The sequence below is a fragment of the Tamandua tetradactyla genome, chromosome 16, assembly GCF_023851605.1.
Source record: "Tamandua tetradactyla isolate mTamTet1 chromosome 16, mTamTet1.pri, whole genome shotgun sequence".
NCBI classification, from domain to species: Eukaryota; Metazoa; Chordata; class Mammalia; order Pilosa; family Myrmecophagidae; genus Tamandua; species Tamandua tetradactyla.
This window is the reverse complement of record NC_135342.1, coordinates 25082767-25097857: the sequence shown is the minus strand read 5'-3', so window position 1 is coordinate 25097857 and position 15091 is coordinate 25082767. Positions and strand designations below refer to the sequence as shown.

At 50.8% G+C, this 15091-nt stretch overlaps 2 protein-coding genes across 8 annotated transcripts; one reads left to right on the top strand and one right to left on the bottom strand.

The window, feature by feature from the left end:
- Positions 1–121: 121 nt before the first annotated feature.
- Positions 122–11615, bottom strand: SARS2 (seryl-tRNA synthetase 2, mitochondrial). Of its 4 annotated transcripts, XM_077131932.1 has the most exons (17): positions 11281–11615; positions 6386–6481; positions 5259–5288; positions 5002–5085; positions 4515–4583; positions 4378–4432; positions 3959–4022; positions 3627–3732; positions 2887–2934; positions 2541–2649; positions 2221–2266; positions 2054–2141; positions 1862–1971; positions 1045–1138; positions 856–948; positions 696–761; positions 122–605 (listed from the first exon to the last, which is right to left on the bottom strand). In XM_077131932.1, exons 1-17 carry the CDS (start codon positions 11545–11547, stop codon positions 462–464), a joined length of 1569 nt encoding a protein of 522 aa, XP_076988047.1. In that variant the 5' UTR covers positions 11548–11615; the 3' UTR covers positions 122–461. The 4 variants fall into 4 exon arrangements, with proteins under 4 accessions (XP_076988047.1, XP_076988044.1, XP_076988045.1 ...); XM_077131929.1 differs by lacking the exon at positions 5002–5085 and having other exon boundaries at positions 4515–4655; positions 11281–11613; XM_077131930.1 differs by lacking the exons at positions 5002–5085; positions 5259–5288 and having other exon boundaries at positions 4515–4655; positions 11281–11614.
- MRPS12 (mitochondrial ribosomal protein S12) lies at positions 11352–14890 on the top strand. 4 transcript variants are annotated; one of them, XM_077131951.1, is made up of 3 exons: positions 11352–11554; positions 12123–12189; positions 14060–14890. In XM_077131951.1, the coding sequence occupies exons 2-3, from the start codon at positions 12141–12143 to the stop codon at positions 14428–14430; spliced, it is 420 nt and encodes a 139-aa protein (XP_076988066.1). In that variant the 5' UTR covers positions 11352–11554; positions 12123–12140; the 3' UTR covers positions 14431–14890. The 4 variants fall into 4 exon arrangements, with proteins under 4 accessions (XP_076988066.1, XP_076988063.1, XP_076988064.1 ...); XM_077131948.1 differs by lacking the exon at positions 11352–11554 and adding an exon at positions 11561–11859; XM_077131949.1 differs by lacking the exon at positions 11352–11554 and adding an exon at positions 11561–11863.
- Positions 14891–15091: the final 201 nt, after the last annotated feature.

Below are 15091 nucleotides of genomic sequence, written 5' to 3'. Positions count from 1 at the left end.
ACTTGCAGGCATGGGCCTTGCAGCTGGAGGCCCCTTCGATGATTTAGCACATCTGAGCAATCACCCAGCACCTCCCCAAAGGCCGGCCAGGAACATCTTCCTCATTCATGGAGCCACCAAGCCCTGTGGTCTGACAATTTATTGGGGACTTTCCACTCAGCACTGCTGGGGCAAGAGGAAGGGAAGAAGGAAAGCTCCCCATCCCCAGAGCCTTCAAGTTCTCTGACAGCCTGCCGCCCAGTGCAGGCTGGGAGCCCCGGTGACTACAGGGTCACTGACCAGTTCTGAGGTTGGAGTAGAGAAGTATGTGAGTTGGTTCTTGAAATTCAGGGGCCCAGGCGTGGTGCAGACATGAGGAATGCAGATATCAGGATGGGCCCAGGAACACAAATCCCAAGTGTCCAGGGTCTCTTGAGCTCCAGAAGGCCGTGACAACCCCACGGGCTGATATGAATGGGTTTTCAACCCAAGCCAGCCTGGCCTGGGAACTTGGACTTCTGGGGCTGGTTGGGACCAATGTACTGGAGAGGCACATGGTCTGGGATCGTGATCCGGTCGGTGCCGAGGTAGGGCTGGAGGGCAGGGGGCACAAGGACCGAGCCATCCTGGGGACAGAGCAGGGCTCAGAGCATGGCCCTGTGCCAGCCCTCCCCACCCCCTCTACCTCTCTGGGTGGGATCCGCTGTCCCCCATACCTTTTGCTGATTGCTTTCCAGGAGGGCAATGATGAGGCGAGGGACAGCACAGGCCGTGGCGTTCACCTGGAAAGGAGAGTGCTCAGAAACCACGTGCTGATGTGGTGTGGGCCTTGGGGAGCGAGGCCTCTGGGGAGGGACAGGAGGGATGGGCCCTCACCGTGTGGGCAAACTGCAGCTCCCCAGCCTCCTTCTGGAACATGATGTGAAGGCGGCGGCTCTGGAAGTCTGTGCAGTTGGAAGCACTAGTCACCTAGGGTGGGGAGAGGGGTGGTCAGAGGCTCAGCTTGTAGGACAGTCATGTCCTCTCTCCCCATCCTGCATTCCTGCTGGAGGGAGGGCGACTCACCTCTCCAAAGCGGCCACGGCCTGGCATCCAGGCCTCAATATCAAACTTGCGGTAGGCGGGGAGGCCCAGCTCCTGGGTGGGCATGTCCAGGACCCTGCAGCCCAGGAGATGGTATGGTGGTGGTCAGGGCAAAGGTGAAGGAGGGGGACAGAGAACGAGAAGAAACAGAGGGGATGGGAGAGAAGGCAGCGATAAAAGAGGCAAATGAAGTGGAAAAGGAGAAAAGAATAATGGCAAAGAAGAAGTGGTGAAGCAGGAGGAAGAGGTGATGGAGAAGGTGGTGCAAGGAGAAGATGGAAAAGGCAATGACGGACTCCATTCTCCCCTTCTGCAGTGACAGCACTACCCAGGTTTTTGTAATGGATCATGCAGATAAAAGTCCACATTTCCCAGCCTCTCTTGAAAGTGAGCTGTGGTTGACAGGGGAGAGAAACTGGGGGTTATAACATCTGGGGGCTCCCCTTAAAGAGAAAGGGAGGGTCCTCTCTTTTCCCACCCCCCTTTCTCACTGGACAGAGACTTGCCATCTTGGACTGCACGTGTAAAAGCAACACCTAGCGATGGTGAGCAGCAAGAGGGAAGGGGACTGCACTGCTTATACTTGTTATCATCCTAAATCCCATACAAGATCACAAATACAGATCTAGATACCCTGTACATAATCCTAATACAGGACAAAAGGCAAAGGGGGAGAGGGGATGGTGAGGTTCAATATAGGGGTAAAGGACTAGGCTCACTCAGGTAGTGCCTGCCCATGCCCTGCCCGCTCACCCCCGCCCCTCTGCTGTCTTCCTCAGTGCCTGCCCCTTCTCCGCACCGGAAGTGCAAGCCCAGCTCGGTCAAGATCTCCATCTGAAGGGACAGGAACTCCTCCAGCAGCTGCGAGCTCTGCTCCAGCCCAGGGCCTGTCACCCCGAACATCTCCACCTAGGACAGGGCAGGGGGCACAAGTGTCAGGAGGCCTGGGCTATTGGGGTGACCCTCCACCTCAGTCCCAGGTTACACCAACCTTGGTGAAGTGGTGCACTCGATACAGCCCCCATGGCTCCTTCCCTGTGTCTGTCTCGGCCCGGTAACAAGTACTGGAACATACCATCCTGGGAGGCAGCAGTTGAGGTCAGGAATGGAGAGAGACTGTCACAGGTGGGGACAGGGTCTTAAGCAATTGGGGGTCACCTGATTGGCAGATCCTTGAAGGCCACAGCGTGGTCCATGAAGTAGCCTGAAAGGAGAAGGTGACAGGGCAGGGTCAGTCAGGCCTGCCACCAGTTCACAGAATACCTTGGTGAGAATTTGAAACGGGATCTGCTCTGGCAGATGCCACTCCACGTCAAGGCACATGACTGACTGCTGCTGTACTATTATGCAGTCAGCAACCTACCCAACTGTACATGTTGGCGTGGGAGGCTGTCATGGGCAGGTAGTTTCCACCTGTCTACCCGTGATCCCTTCTCTGGAGACACAGAAGGTACCCTTGCCACCCAAGCAGTGCTCACCTGCAAGGCCCACCTCTGCCGTCCCAGCCAGGTTGAGGTCTTCAAAGCGGGAGGGGTCGATATTGTAAATCTGGGATGGTTTGGCATTTGGAGTCATCCCACAGCCTTCCTAGGGAGGATGTCAGGCCAGGGGTCAGGCGATGGGTAACATTGGCTTTCTGCCTTTTGCAGTCACAATCCTCACCTCTCCCCTGGGAACATCTGGAATTGCCCTGGCCTCCCTGTTACAGCCCTGGCCCCCTCAACCCACAGCCAGGATGGTCTCTTCTGGGGAGGCAGACTGGTCTCTCTGCTGGGTCCAGGGGCCTGGCACACAGCTGGGTATGGGGAGAAGGGCCTCACTCACAAACACAGCTCCTCGGAGAAGGTCTGGTACCGTCATGGGGGTGAAGCCCTGTGAAGGGGGAGAGGATGGGGTGAGGGGCAGAACTGGGGCCCCCACCAGACCCCAAGCTCAGGCCTGAAGGAGGAACACCATGGAGTAAGGCAATAGCTCCCCACTGATTCCAAAGTCTATTCTACCTCAGGGGAAACTGGGGAAGGCCTGAGTAGTGGATTTGGAGCTGGGCCCTAGGAACTCAGTGTCCCTGTCACTGTAGCCCTCTCTGCTGCACCCTCCCTCGTTTCCTCCAACCCTCCGCTCAGCTCATCTCACATCGGGTAGCTGGAGGTATACTTCTGAAGTACAGATCTGACCATGTCCCTCCCATGCTTAAAGCCACCCATGGCTCCCCAGTGCCCTCAGGAAACGTGTGCACCCCCGACATGGCCCATGAGGCTCCACGCAATCAATGTGTGGCAGACAGGCGAGGTAGAACAATGGTTTTGAGGGCTATGAGTGCAGGCTCTAGAACCAGCTCCATGTGCTAGCTGTGAGATCTTGGGGAGCCACCTCCTCTCTCCAGGCCCCAATTTCCCCATCTCTAAAGTGCACATAAAGTTACCATAGAATTAAATATGTCAACATTAAACGTAAAACCCTAGAACTGTGACTAGAGAGGATGAGGTAACCCCCCAATCCCTGTGCTCTCTGAGCTCAGCTTCAGTGCCACTGCTTCCGGGCGGCCCGGGAATCCTGGCCCGTACCCGGTGGACGAGCTTGCTGAGTGTGAAGTTGACAAGGCCGTGCTGCAGGAGGGCCCCAGCCCCACGCAGGTAATAGGAGCGGTGGCCAGACACGTGGGATAGGCGCCTGGAAACAGAGATGCAGACAGGCAGGTACAGGAACCCAGGGCTGGGGGGCAGGGTGGGGAGGGGGGCTCAAGCACCCGGGCCTAGAGGTCCAGATGCCAGGTGGAGCTGGGGCATCAAATATTCATTTGGCAGTTCCACATCCCATGCCAAGCCCGAGGCGGCAGGAACTGCCTCCCAGCTGCTGTGGTGGGGTGGTGGGCGGAAGGGCTGGGGGAGGAGCTCACTTCTGACGGATGATGTCCAGTTTCTCGCCAATTTGCAGGTGGCCCCGGGGTCGGAAGGAAAAAGCTGGATGTGGGTAAAAAGCAATAGGGTAAGAGGGGAAGAGAGAGAGACAGGGAACAGGGACAGAAACAAAAAGGATAGTAAAACAGAAAGAGAAAGCAGAGAGAAAGGGAGAGAAGTGGGAGAGGAAGACAGAAGGGAAACGGAAAGAGGGTGAAAAAGAAAGGGAACAGAGTCAGGGAGGTAGAAACAGAGACAAAGAATGAGGAAAACAGGAAGAGAGGAAAGACAGCCAGAGCCCAGCCAAGGCAGGAAGGTGGAGCTGCTTTCCACAGCATGAGGACCCCAGAGCCCCCGCTCCCCACCCCCAGCCTGGGGTCACAGGCCTGCTGGCTCCCGGCCCTGGGATGTGGCCCACCTGGCTTCTCTCCGACCACATGGAGCACTCGGGCCTGGCTCTCGTCCCCGACAGGCTGCAGGGAAATAGCAGATGTCATTGGGGAGGTGGCACCAGGAGGGCCCCTGGCCTCCCCTGCCACACAGCACTGCACTCACCACGTCTGGGTGGGTGTGGTTGGGCAGCTTCAGTGCCCACAGGTAGAACTGCTCCTCCAGCTGGGCCTCCTTGGGGTACAGGGACGTGAGCTCCTTCCGGATCTCCCGGCCATGTGCCAGCAGTCCCTGATATTTTGGGTCCTGAGGGCAGGGAAAGCAGGGTCAGCCCAGGAAAGCATGGGGCAGTCTCTCAAGCAGTTTGACCCGGATCCCTGATGGTAGAACATCTGTGGTGGACGTTTGTTTCTTCTTTTGGCCCAGGACCCTAAATTGTGGGGACCTCCCCTCATGTCCTGTGGCATGTCTGTGATGACATGACTTTGGACAGGACAAATGAAGCATTCCATTGTTCTGGCCACAATGACGTGCTTAGAGACAAGTACAGGGCCAAGTCAAAATAATGAGAATCAGCCCCAAGACTCTGGCTGCATATAACACAGAAGTGGTCATCTTTGTGCCTGAACCCCCAGCTATGCCGGGGGTTCACCCCAGAACTCTTAAGGGGAGAGAGCTGGTCTGATAATGAGAGGAATGCAGAACCAAGAGATCCAGGGCCTGGATCCAGCTGTACCTGAAGCTAACATTTTCAGTTTCATGAATCAATAACATCCATTTTTTTCTTAAACCTGTTTGAGTTGTGTTTCCTGTGACTTACAACTGAGGAATCATGACTGATAGGGTATCCTCTCTGCCACCCCCCACCCCCACCCCCACCAGTGACAGGATAGCAACTCCCTACAGTACCTGCTGTACTTGATTCTTGTCCTGGCTTTCCTGGTAGAAAAGAGATGAATGGGGATAATTAAGTTGATGAAGTTAAGGTGGGAGGAGGTAAAAAAAGAGGTGAAAGATCAAGCAAGGTGAGGGGGTCTGAATTCCCTGCTGTGCCAGTGACTGGCTGTGTGTGCCCAGCTGGGTCTCTCCACTCTGTGCCTCAGTTACCTTATATGTAAAGCTGCCCAGTCGGCTGCTGCAAGATAGAATTAGTGGTGGGAAGGACCCTTCAAGCATAGTGGCTAAAAGTGGTCGGGATGCTCAGTGGAAATTCTAATTCTCCAACTTCCTGGCTGTGTGATTTACTTGGGTGAAACCAAGTCATTGTGAGGGTTAGAGTATGCAAAGGGCTTTGACTGGTGCCTGGCCCACGGTGATTGCTCTTTAAATGTCAGCTGTTATTTCCATGACTGTGTTTCAGCCCTCTGTGGCAGATGCTGTTGGCTGTCTAATCCAGAATCCATCAGCCTCCTTCCTCCTTCCTAATAGAACTTGACTCTGTTTACCTTTCCCATGGCAGCCTATAGCTCAGGAAAGTGGGTCCAAACCAAAGCAGGACCCTGAGTAATTTAAGGTTAAACTACTCAGGGTCCTGACTCCATCTCTCTGGCTGATGACTGGTATTGCAGTTGAGGGTGGGTCGCCTGGGCTCATGAACCATGAGGACACAGCTGGATGCTTCGGGAAAGGCCTCTATGCCCTTGGAAATGGCACTTAAGCCAGGGAAAGCACCCTTTCCTGCCTCCGCAGAGCTGTATGAGGAGCTGCTGCACCCTGATAGTCATCATGGGACTGTGGGAGGGGCTAGTGAGGGCAGATCACTTCTCAATAACGTGCAAAAGCAAAACAGCCTCCTAGCCTGTGGGTCAGTTCCAGCAGTTAACTGCATTCAACAGCACAGCGGAGTAAGGAAGGAAAGAAGCTGGGTGGAAGATGCTTGGAGAGCTGCTAATCAATCAACCTAGGGCTGCCTGGCCCTGGGTGACTTGCTATGCCAGGTAATAAATGTCCATGCTGTTCAAGTTCCTTAGACTAGGTTTCCTGTTACCTGTGGCCAGGGGCACCCCTGCTGCAACCCCCCCAACCCCCTTGCTCACCAGCAGGGCTCTCACTGCCTCAGCCACTGCCCCCTTCTCCATCTCCAGGTTCCGGATCTGCTCCCGCAGCTGCCTCAGCTCCTTCCATGTCGAGATCTAGAGGTAGAAGTGGGAGGGGAGGATGGTGAAGCAGCTGCTGCCCCCTACTCCTTGCTGGAGCCTTGCCCCACTGGCCAGCTGGACCTGCCATGAGGTGGAGCAGAGACCCCTAGTTGTGCCCCTGTAGCCCTTCTCCCTGACTTGTCTTCAGTACTAGAACTCTCTGATGTTTAGCTGGGCATACAGTTGCCCAGAATTAGGACATGTTTCCCAGGGTGCCTTGCAGTTACTTGTACACACGTGACCAAGACCAGCTATCGGACCTGAGTGGAAGTGGTAAGAGGGACTCCTGGGTCATCTCTTTGAAGATAAGGCCCCTGTTTTGGCTTTTCTCTTCCTCACTCCCGTGACTGACAATGAGGAGGAGGACAACTTCCTCAGGGCTGTAGAGAAGGAGATGAAAGGAAGCTGGGCCCCTAATAGACAACACGGAGCAGAGTGCCCTGCCAGCCTGAACCACGCACTTCTCGATACCATGTGAGAGTGAAACAGCCTCCTAGACTGCGGATCTGTTCAAGTAGCTAACCACATTCAACAGCATAGTGGAGTAAGGAGGGCAGAGAGGGAGCCGGGCACGGACCAATGCTCATTTCCTTGAAGATACCTATTGCTGTGGATTCCCTCCCTGTGAGCCTAGATACTTCGGAAAACCCCTTTGCTCCCTTTAGCTTCCGTTTTCCTTTCGATACAATAATGTTGTTGTGGGCTGAAAAGCACAAGGGGAGAGTGGGTCCCAGGTGGTTTGTTACCCACTTGATAGCTTCCCTGGAGGTCCCCTGGACACTTGGCATATCCAAAAGTGACTCGTGGGAAAGCACCAGCCTTCAGAGCGGCTCCTAATCCTCCTTAGGAACTCCAACCTCCCCATCTGGGGCCCGGGGACTCCTCCAAGATGCTCCACTCTCCACGCAGGCACCCTGTGCTGTCCATTTTGAACATCTATCAAATCTGCCCCACCTGGGGCCCTGCATTTCCCACCAAGACCCCTGTCCTAGCCACCCAGCCTACACTCACCCCTCTGATCCAGCCACAGAGCAACTTTTACAATTTTCCCTGCTTAAGCCATTCACAGCTGCCAGTGTTCCCAGGAATAAATCCCATGCCTTACCATGCCCTACAAAGTCAGAGGCATATTCTTTAAGACTATGCTTTGGGCTATGGGATGCGACCCATTAATGAGTTATAAAATTAATTTAGGATCTCTAAATCAGCATTTAAAAATGAAATTAGGTAGAAAATACAAATTAAAAAAAAAAGAATGTGAGGAAATACAAATGGCTAAAAGGCACATGAAAAGATGCTCAACTTCCCTGGCTATTAGGGAAATGCAAACTAAAACCACAATGAGATACCATCTCACAACCACCAGAATGGCCATTATCAATAAAACAGAAAACAACAAGTGCAAGAGAGGATGTGGAGAAAGAGGCATACTTATTCACTGTTGGTGGGAATGTAAAATGGCATGCTGTGGAAGGCAGTTTGGCAGTTCCTCGGGAAGCAAATTATAGAATTACCATATGATCTGGCAACACCACTGCTAGGTATCTGTTCAGAGGACATGAGGGCAAGGGCACAAATGGACATTTGCACACCAATGTTTACAGCAGCATTATTTACAATTGCCAAGAGATGGAAACAGCCCAAATGTCCATCAACAGAAGAGTGGTTAAACAAGCTGTGGTTTATACATACGATGGGATATTACGCAGCTGTAAGACAGAATAAAGTCATAAAGCATATGACAACATAGATGGACCTTGAGGACATTATGCTGAGTGAGATTAGCCAGAAACAAATGGACAAATACTGTATGGTCTCACTGATATGAACTAACATTAATGAATGAACTTGGAGAATTTCAGTTAAGAACAGAGGCCATCAAGAGATAGAAATAGGGTAGATTTTGGGTAATTGGAGGTGAAGGGATACAGATTGTGCAACAAAAAAAAATTCAGAAATGGACAGCACAATACTACTAAACTGTAATACAATTATGTTAAAACACTGAATGAAGCTGAATGTGAGAATGATAGAGGGAGGAGGGCTGGCGGCACAAATGAAACCAGAAGGAAGATAGGCAATAAAACTGAGACGGTATATCTAGGAATGCCTAGAATATACACGAATAGTGACTAAATGTACAAATTAAAAAATGTTTTTGCATGAGGAAGAACAAAGGAATGTCAATATTGCAGGGTGTTGAAATTAGATGGTAATTCATATTTTAAATATTAAACCTATGTGTGAGACTAAAGCAAAAAATGTTTATTTGGTACAAAATTTATAATTTGACTAGTGCATTTCCTAATATAACTTATATGGACAGTTTAACTGAACACCATAAGTACATGGAACCTTGAATAGGGCATGAGATTGTGTAGGTTTGTCCAGAGTGATGCCCTGATAAATCCCAGAGTGATTTTAACAGTGAATAAAAAAGAATTTGCAAAATCCCCTTGGGGGAATGGCGAGAAAGGGGGAAAATTCAACTTCCCCATTGGAAAATTCCTGACATTCTCACAAGCAGTGGGGACAACCAAATCAACAGGCTGAGCCCTCAGTCTTGGGGTTTGTTCATATGAAACTTATCCCTGCTAAGGATAGACTGAGCCTACTTAAAATTAGGCTTAAGAGTAGGCCTATTGTTGCTCAGATGTGGCCAATCTCTCTCAGCCAACACAGCAAGCAAACTCACTGCCTTCCCCCTCTTTATGCGGCACGTGACTCCTAGGGGTGTAAACCTTCCTGGCAAGGTGGGATAGAAATCCTAGAATGGGCTGGGACTCAGCATGAAGAGACTGAGAAAATCTTCTCGACCAAAACAGGGAAGAGAGAAATGAGACAAAATAAAGTGTCAGTGGCTGAGAGATTTCAAACAGAGTAGAGAGGTTATCCTGGAGGTTATTCTTAACGCATTTTATAGATATTGCCTTTTTAGTTTAAGGTGTATTAGAGAGGCTAGAGGGAAGTGCCTGAAACTGTAGAGCTGTGTTCCAGTAGCCATGTTTCTTGAAGATGAATGTATAAAGATATAGCTTTTGCAATGTGACCATGTGATTGTGAAAACCTTGTGTCTGATGCTCCTTTTAGCTACGATATTGACAGATGAGTAAAAAATATGGATTAAAAATAAATAAATAATAAGGGGAACAAATGTTAAAATAAATTGAGTAGACTGAAATACTAGTGAACAATGAAAGAAAGTGGTAAGGGGTATAGAAAAAATAGGGAACAAAGATTACTACTGAGTAGATGGAAATACTGGTGGTCAATGAGAGAGAGGGGTAAGGGGTATAGCATGTGTGTTTTTTCTTTTTATTCCTTTTTTCTGGAGTGATGCAAATGTTCTAAAAAATGATCATGGCATTGAATATACTTCTAAGTGATGATACTGTGAGCCACTGATTGTACACCATGCACAGAATGTTCATGTTTGTATGTTTTGGTTTGATAATACAAAATAAATTTTAAAAAAAGAGGCAGTAGAAAAATAAAAACGTATTCTATATATAAAAAATAATGTATCATACATGGTAAGGAGCAATGAAACTTCTTTTAATTGTGGCGGGGGGGGGGGGGGGCAGGGTCCTGGAGCAGGATGTGTAATGTATTTCTTATCCTTGGCTGCAATGTTTGAAAAACCCAGCTAAAAGTTGTAGGATTCCAAATTACCTACAGGTCCACCAAATGCTATTATTTCATCCTACCTCTAGGCTTTTGTACATGCTGGTTCCTCCAGCTGGAACACTTTTCTTCCCATTTCCCCTGGCTAACTTGCACTCATTCCACAGACCTTTGCCTAGTGCCACCTCCTCTGAGAAGTCCTCGCAGACTGTCATCTACTTTTCCTTCACAGCATTTAACAGAGATGATGGTTATACATTTATAACTGTATGTTAAACATCTTGTCTCTTTCACTAGACTGTGAACTCACAAAAGAGCACAGCTAGGTTAAGGGTGGAGACTCTGGAACCAGACGGCATGGACTCAAATGCCCGTTCCGCCACTTACCAGTTGTGTGATCTTGGGCAAGTTAACTTCTCTGTGCCTTAGTTTTTTCTTAGACGAAATAGGGAAAATAATGGCCACTACCTCCTAACGTTGTTGTGAAAATTAAATGAGGCTAGTATATATATGTAAAGTACTTCAAACAGGGAGGTTGGGGAGCCCAGGAGACGGCTGGGCGGACTTGAGGTTCCCACCATCCTCAGCATTCCTAGCAGGGTCTAGAAACACGGCCACCCCCAGCACGCAGGATGCATCAGTGCTAGCTGTTTTATTATCATTCACCACCTTATTCTCAATACCTGGAACATGGTATGCGCTCCATAAATGTCCCTCAATGGAATCATGCAGTCATTAAATACACCCAATTCAACTGCCTGCTACTTGTGTCAGGGTGGAAGACTCTACCTCACTGTTCAAATGCCCCCCTCCCCTTCCCCGTCTGATCCACCCCGATCTCCCATTCTCCTATGCGATCTTAGGGTAAGCCTGGTATAAGATCTGGCACATAGGAAGGGGCTCAGCACGCAACGTGAAAAAGGTACTTAATGGGTGTCCAGGACACAAAAGGCATCCTTAGCATATATATACAGCAGGGCCTTAGCGCCCAGGGCGTTACCCGCCCAGCACAAACTGGTAAACTCTGGGAAGAACTAAACTTCGTGAAGTAAGTCCGCCCCCTGCTGGAGAGCATCTTGCAAGTCTAGTTACTCCTACTACTACTGAGTAACAGACAAAAGGTAATGCGGTCGGGTCCGAACACCGCCAGCTGGCGCAAGCGCACTCACGATCGCGGATAGGTCGGCGGGCCGCAGCTCCCCCTTGCGGAGCTCCAGGGAGCGCGCGGCCTCTTCTGGGCATGCGCAGAGAGGCTCTACGTCCAACTGAGGAAGGGCGCTGTAGCCGTCGCGCGCGTGCTCGTACAAGAGGTTCCGGTCCCGTATCTCCGTGGCGAAATTTCTGCTTGGGTTCTGTGCGTAGAAGCAGCGGTCCCGGGACCGGAGTCCCCGACCAGCCAGCAAAGGCCACAAGCGCCGCGCCACGGATGCCGCCATCTTGGAAGTAGGAAAAGCAGTCACGGACCCTTCGTCCCGCCCACACCGCGTTGAGACCAATTGCAAAGCAGCTGTCCTCCTTGGGGCGACCCAATCAGCCCCTGGGAGGGGCGGAACCCTTCCTAGAGAAAGCCTTTCACGCTGTGCCTCAGTTTAAAGAGGGAAGTCGACCGATATTGACTGTGTCATTGACCAATCTGTATGTGCCCCTCCCCTTCGCTTTCTGCCAGCGGCAAAACTAGCTAATATCTGCCGGCTAACCTACGGAAGCGGCTGGAGGCGGGTTTCCGCGTGTCTGCGGACCCTGTTGGGGTCGGTGAGGTCAAGTCTTCAAAACCTCCTCGGACCTTTCAGATATTCCCTTTCCCTCCTGTATGCGGGCGGGGGAAATTGAATCCTCGGGAACCTATTCCGAGCGAAGCTAAATTTACGGAGGGATTTACTCTTAGCAGCGTGAAGGGCTGTGGTTAGACCTTTCGATTAACTTCCATAGATTTAAGCAGAAGGCTTTAAGAGCGGGAAGGGGAGAATTTGAACCCTGGCCCTCCTCCTAAGTCTCTCATTCCCTAAAACAGGGAGCTGCAGGCGGCGGAATGTCGTGGTCCGGACTTCTCCGTGGCCTTAATACGTTCCTGAGATGTGGTAAGTGGAGGCCTTCGGCTGCAGAGACGAGGGTTATTCCCGCTGGAACTTGACCGCCTCTGCCGCAGCCCCGAGAGAATAAGGAATTTAAAATCAGGGATAGATTTGGCGGAGCTGAGGCTGCAAGGGCAAGAGGTGGGAAGGTGTTAAATGATTGTTTTGAAGGCCTACTATGCATCAGGTGGTTGTCAGGCGTTTGGGTCAAGCATTTATTTCCAAAGCAAGTATTAATTACTTTCGCTGATGAGACACCCAAGCAAGGCACTTTGGTCTTTCTTTCAGCTGATGTTTTTCAAGCGCTTAGTATGTGTCAGACACTGAGAGGGCTGCTTTATTTATGCATTTATTCCTTCCACAAATATCAAGTGCTTCTCGTGAACCATGCCTTTTGTGTGTTACTTTATTTGCTTACTCAATCTGCAAAGCCTTATTAAGCACCTTCTGTTAGGATCATAGCGGTGGGCAAGGTGAGCATGGGTCCTGCTTTTGGGAATTGCAGCTAGCCTTACAGGCTGTTATCTCATGGTGGCCCTGTGAACAGTGAGAGTGCTCAGGAGGGGAACATGATTATGCTGTCTGCAAAACAGGTGAGGAAACTGAGGCACTGAGAGACGAAGAGTCTTGGCGAAAGGCACATCACTAGGAAGGAGGAGACTTCTTGGAAGGTCTCGGAAGGTCTCATTCCCTTTGAAGGGAATGTTGCTGCTGGAACTAGACAGGGTGATATGGGGAAGGATCCACGGGGCTAGGATCTGCCCTGGAATTGGGGTAGATTGTGAGAAGTTTGGGTGCTGAAAGGGCATCCATGCTAGTGAGAGAGAGGAGAAGGAGGAGTTGAATGGATGAATGGATGGATGGTTGCATCGAGCCATCACCACAGAACCCTGGACTTTGAGCTCCAGGAAGGCCATCTCAGACTTCACTGTGTCCCCATTATTGGGTCTAGGGCACAATAGCTACTTAAGGAATATTTGTTAAAAAGAATCCAGTTGTCTTTGAATCTTTTTTGTACCCCACGCCCAATCCGTAAGCTGATCCTATTGGCTCTACCTGAAAAATCTACACCTCCCCCACCCCACCTTTCTGGTTTTGCTTACTACCTGGCAGCCACTGGTTTCCCTTCTGTTGGTGTGTTTGGGGACACAGGTTGTTGGTAATTGGGAAGCTATTAGAGAGGTGAAGGGAGCCAATCTGGTGGGCTTTGGTGGGCTTTGTCCTTTGCCCTCTGATATGGAGCCACTGGAAAGATATGGAGCCACTGGAAGACTCGGGGAAGGGGCATGGTGCTTAGAGGCTCACAGGTCTCCTCTGATTACAAGTGGGGAACAGACTGGGAGGCAGGGGCAGGAGCAGAAAGACCAGTGAGGAGGAAGAGAAGATAATCCAGCAGGAGACAAGGATGGACAAAGCAGGGGCAGAATGGGGGGCAGGGGAAGAGGGATAAAGAGGAGGGATTCTCATCAGTTTGAAGGTTGAGCTGACAGGATCTGCTGATGGGTTGGATGTGGGTATGAGAGGAATCAGTGATACATCCCAGGGTTGCTGTGGGGATTGCATGGGTGACTAGGTGTAAAATGTTCAGAACAGTACTCTATGCAGTGTAGGTATTTTTAAGCAGCATTGAAATAAATACCTTCCTTGCAGAATAAAATGAGTGAATTCAGGTGAAATGCTTACAATAGAACATGATATACAGTGGTTGCTCAATAAATACTAGCTCTCATTGCTATTATCTGCAAACACCTCTAGATTTAAATAGATACATCCTTGTAAAATGCTAGGAACAGTGCCTGGAACACCAAAATTGAGCTAATGTTATTATCTATTCCTTGGGATCCTAACTCCCGCCCTCCCGGCTGTGTCACCCCAGGCCTAGCTCTAGCCCCTCAGCTCCGGACCACTCGCCCCATGGCCACCCTGAACCAGATGCACCGCCAGGGGCCTCCCAAGCGACCACCCCTGAAACTGGGCCCCACGGAGGGCCGGCCGCAGCTGAAGGGCGTCGTTCTGCGCACATTCATCCGCAAGCCCAAGAAGCCCAACTCGGCGAACCGCAAGTGCTGCCGGGTGCGGCTCAGCACAGGCCGGGAGGTCGTCTGCTTCATTCCTGGAGAGGGCCATAGCCTGCAGGAGCACCATGTTGTCCTGGTGCAGGGTGGCCGCACCCAGGACTTGCCCGGCGTCAAACTCACTATTGTACGTGGCAAATATGACTGTGGCCATGTGCAGAAGAAGAAGTGACCTCCAGAGGCACGGTGGACTGGGTGTCCCCCTGCAGAACAAAAACCTTCCTCTGCCAGCCGGGTCTTTGGAAAGCTATTTGGACTCTAAGGCTCCACTCCCACCCCCAGTCCCCTGCCCTTGATCGTGAATTCAGATCTTGGCTCCACCTCTTCCAACTGGACCATCATAAGCCCATAGGGTCCTGGGTGTGAATTAGATAAAGGTTTCCCTCCTGTCAAGCTCTCAGCTAATATAGAGCATTGGCGTGAGGTACAAGACACTGCACTGCTGTCTGCTGGGAAAGGGTTGTAATAAACACAGACCTGGGGCGGTTGTGATGTGAATGGATGTATGTGTTCTCCTTGTGGCCTTGACAACTGACATCCCCTCTGTGCCTCAGTTTCCTCTCCTGGAAATTGGCCATACCCATAATACCCCCTTTGTTTGGCTTCTTGGAGATTAAATTTGATGATCTATGTGCATGAGGATAGTTATTCAATCTTACACTTTGGGGACAGGAAGGTGGCATCGAGTCCCACTTCCACTTCCTACAGGCCGTGGGACCTGGGCAAGTAAAGCCCTCAAAAGGGTCCTCATCTGGAAAATGGCGGGAATTGTAATGTTGGCATTGAAGAGGTCTGGACAGTTTGAAATGGGTATACTACTTCATATCTGGTTG

Coding starts and splice junctions, on each gene's coding strand:
- MRPS12 (XM_077131951.1), top strand. CDS start 12,141: ATGTCGTGGTCCGGACTTCTCCGTGGCCTTAATACGTTCCTGAGATGT. Junction 12,190..14,059: donor TAATACGTTCCTGAGATGTG/GTAAGTGGAGGC, acceptor GTGTCACCCCAG/GCCTAGCTCTAGCCCCTCAG.
- SARS2 (XM_077131932.1), bottom strand. CDS start 11,547: ATGGCGGCATCCGTGGCGCGGCGCTTGTGGCCTTTGCTGGCTGGTCGG. Junction 4,584..5,001: donor CTCCCCTTAAGAGTTCTGGG/GTGAACCCCCGG, acceptor CTGTACCCCAAG/GAGGCCCAGCTGGAGGAGCA. Junction 2,650..2,886: donor TTCTCCGAGGAGCTGTGTTT/GTGAGTGAGGCC, acceptor CATCCTCCCTAG/GAAGGCTGTGGGATGACTCC.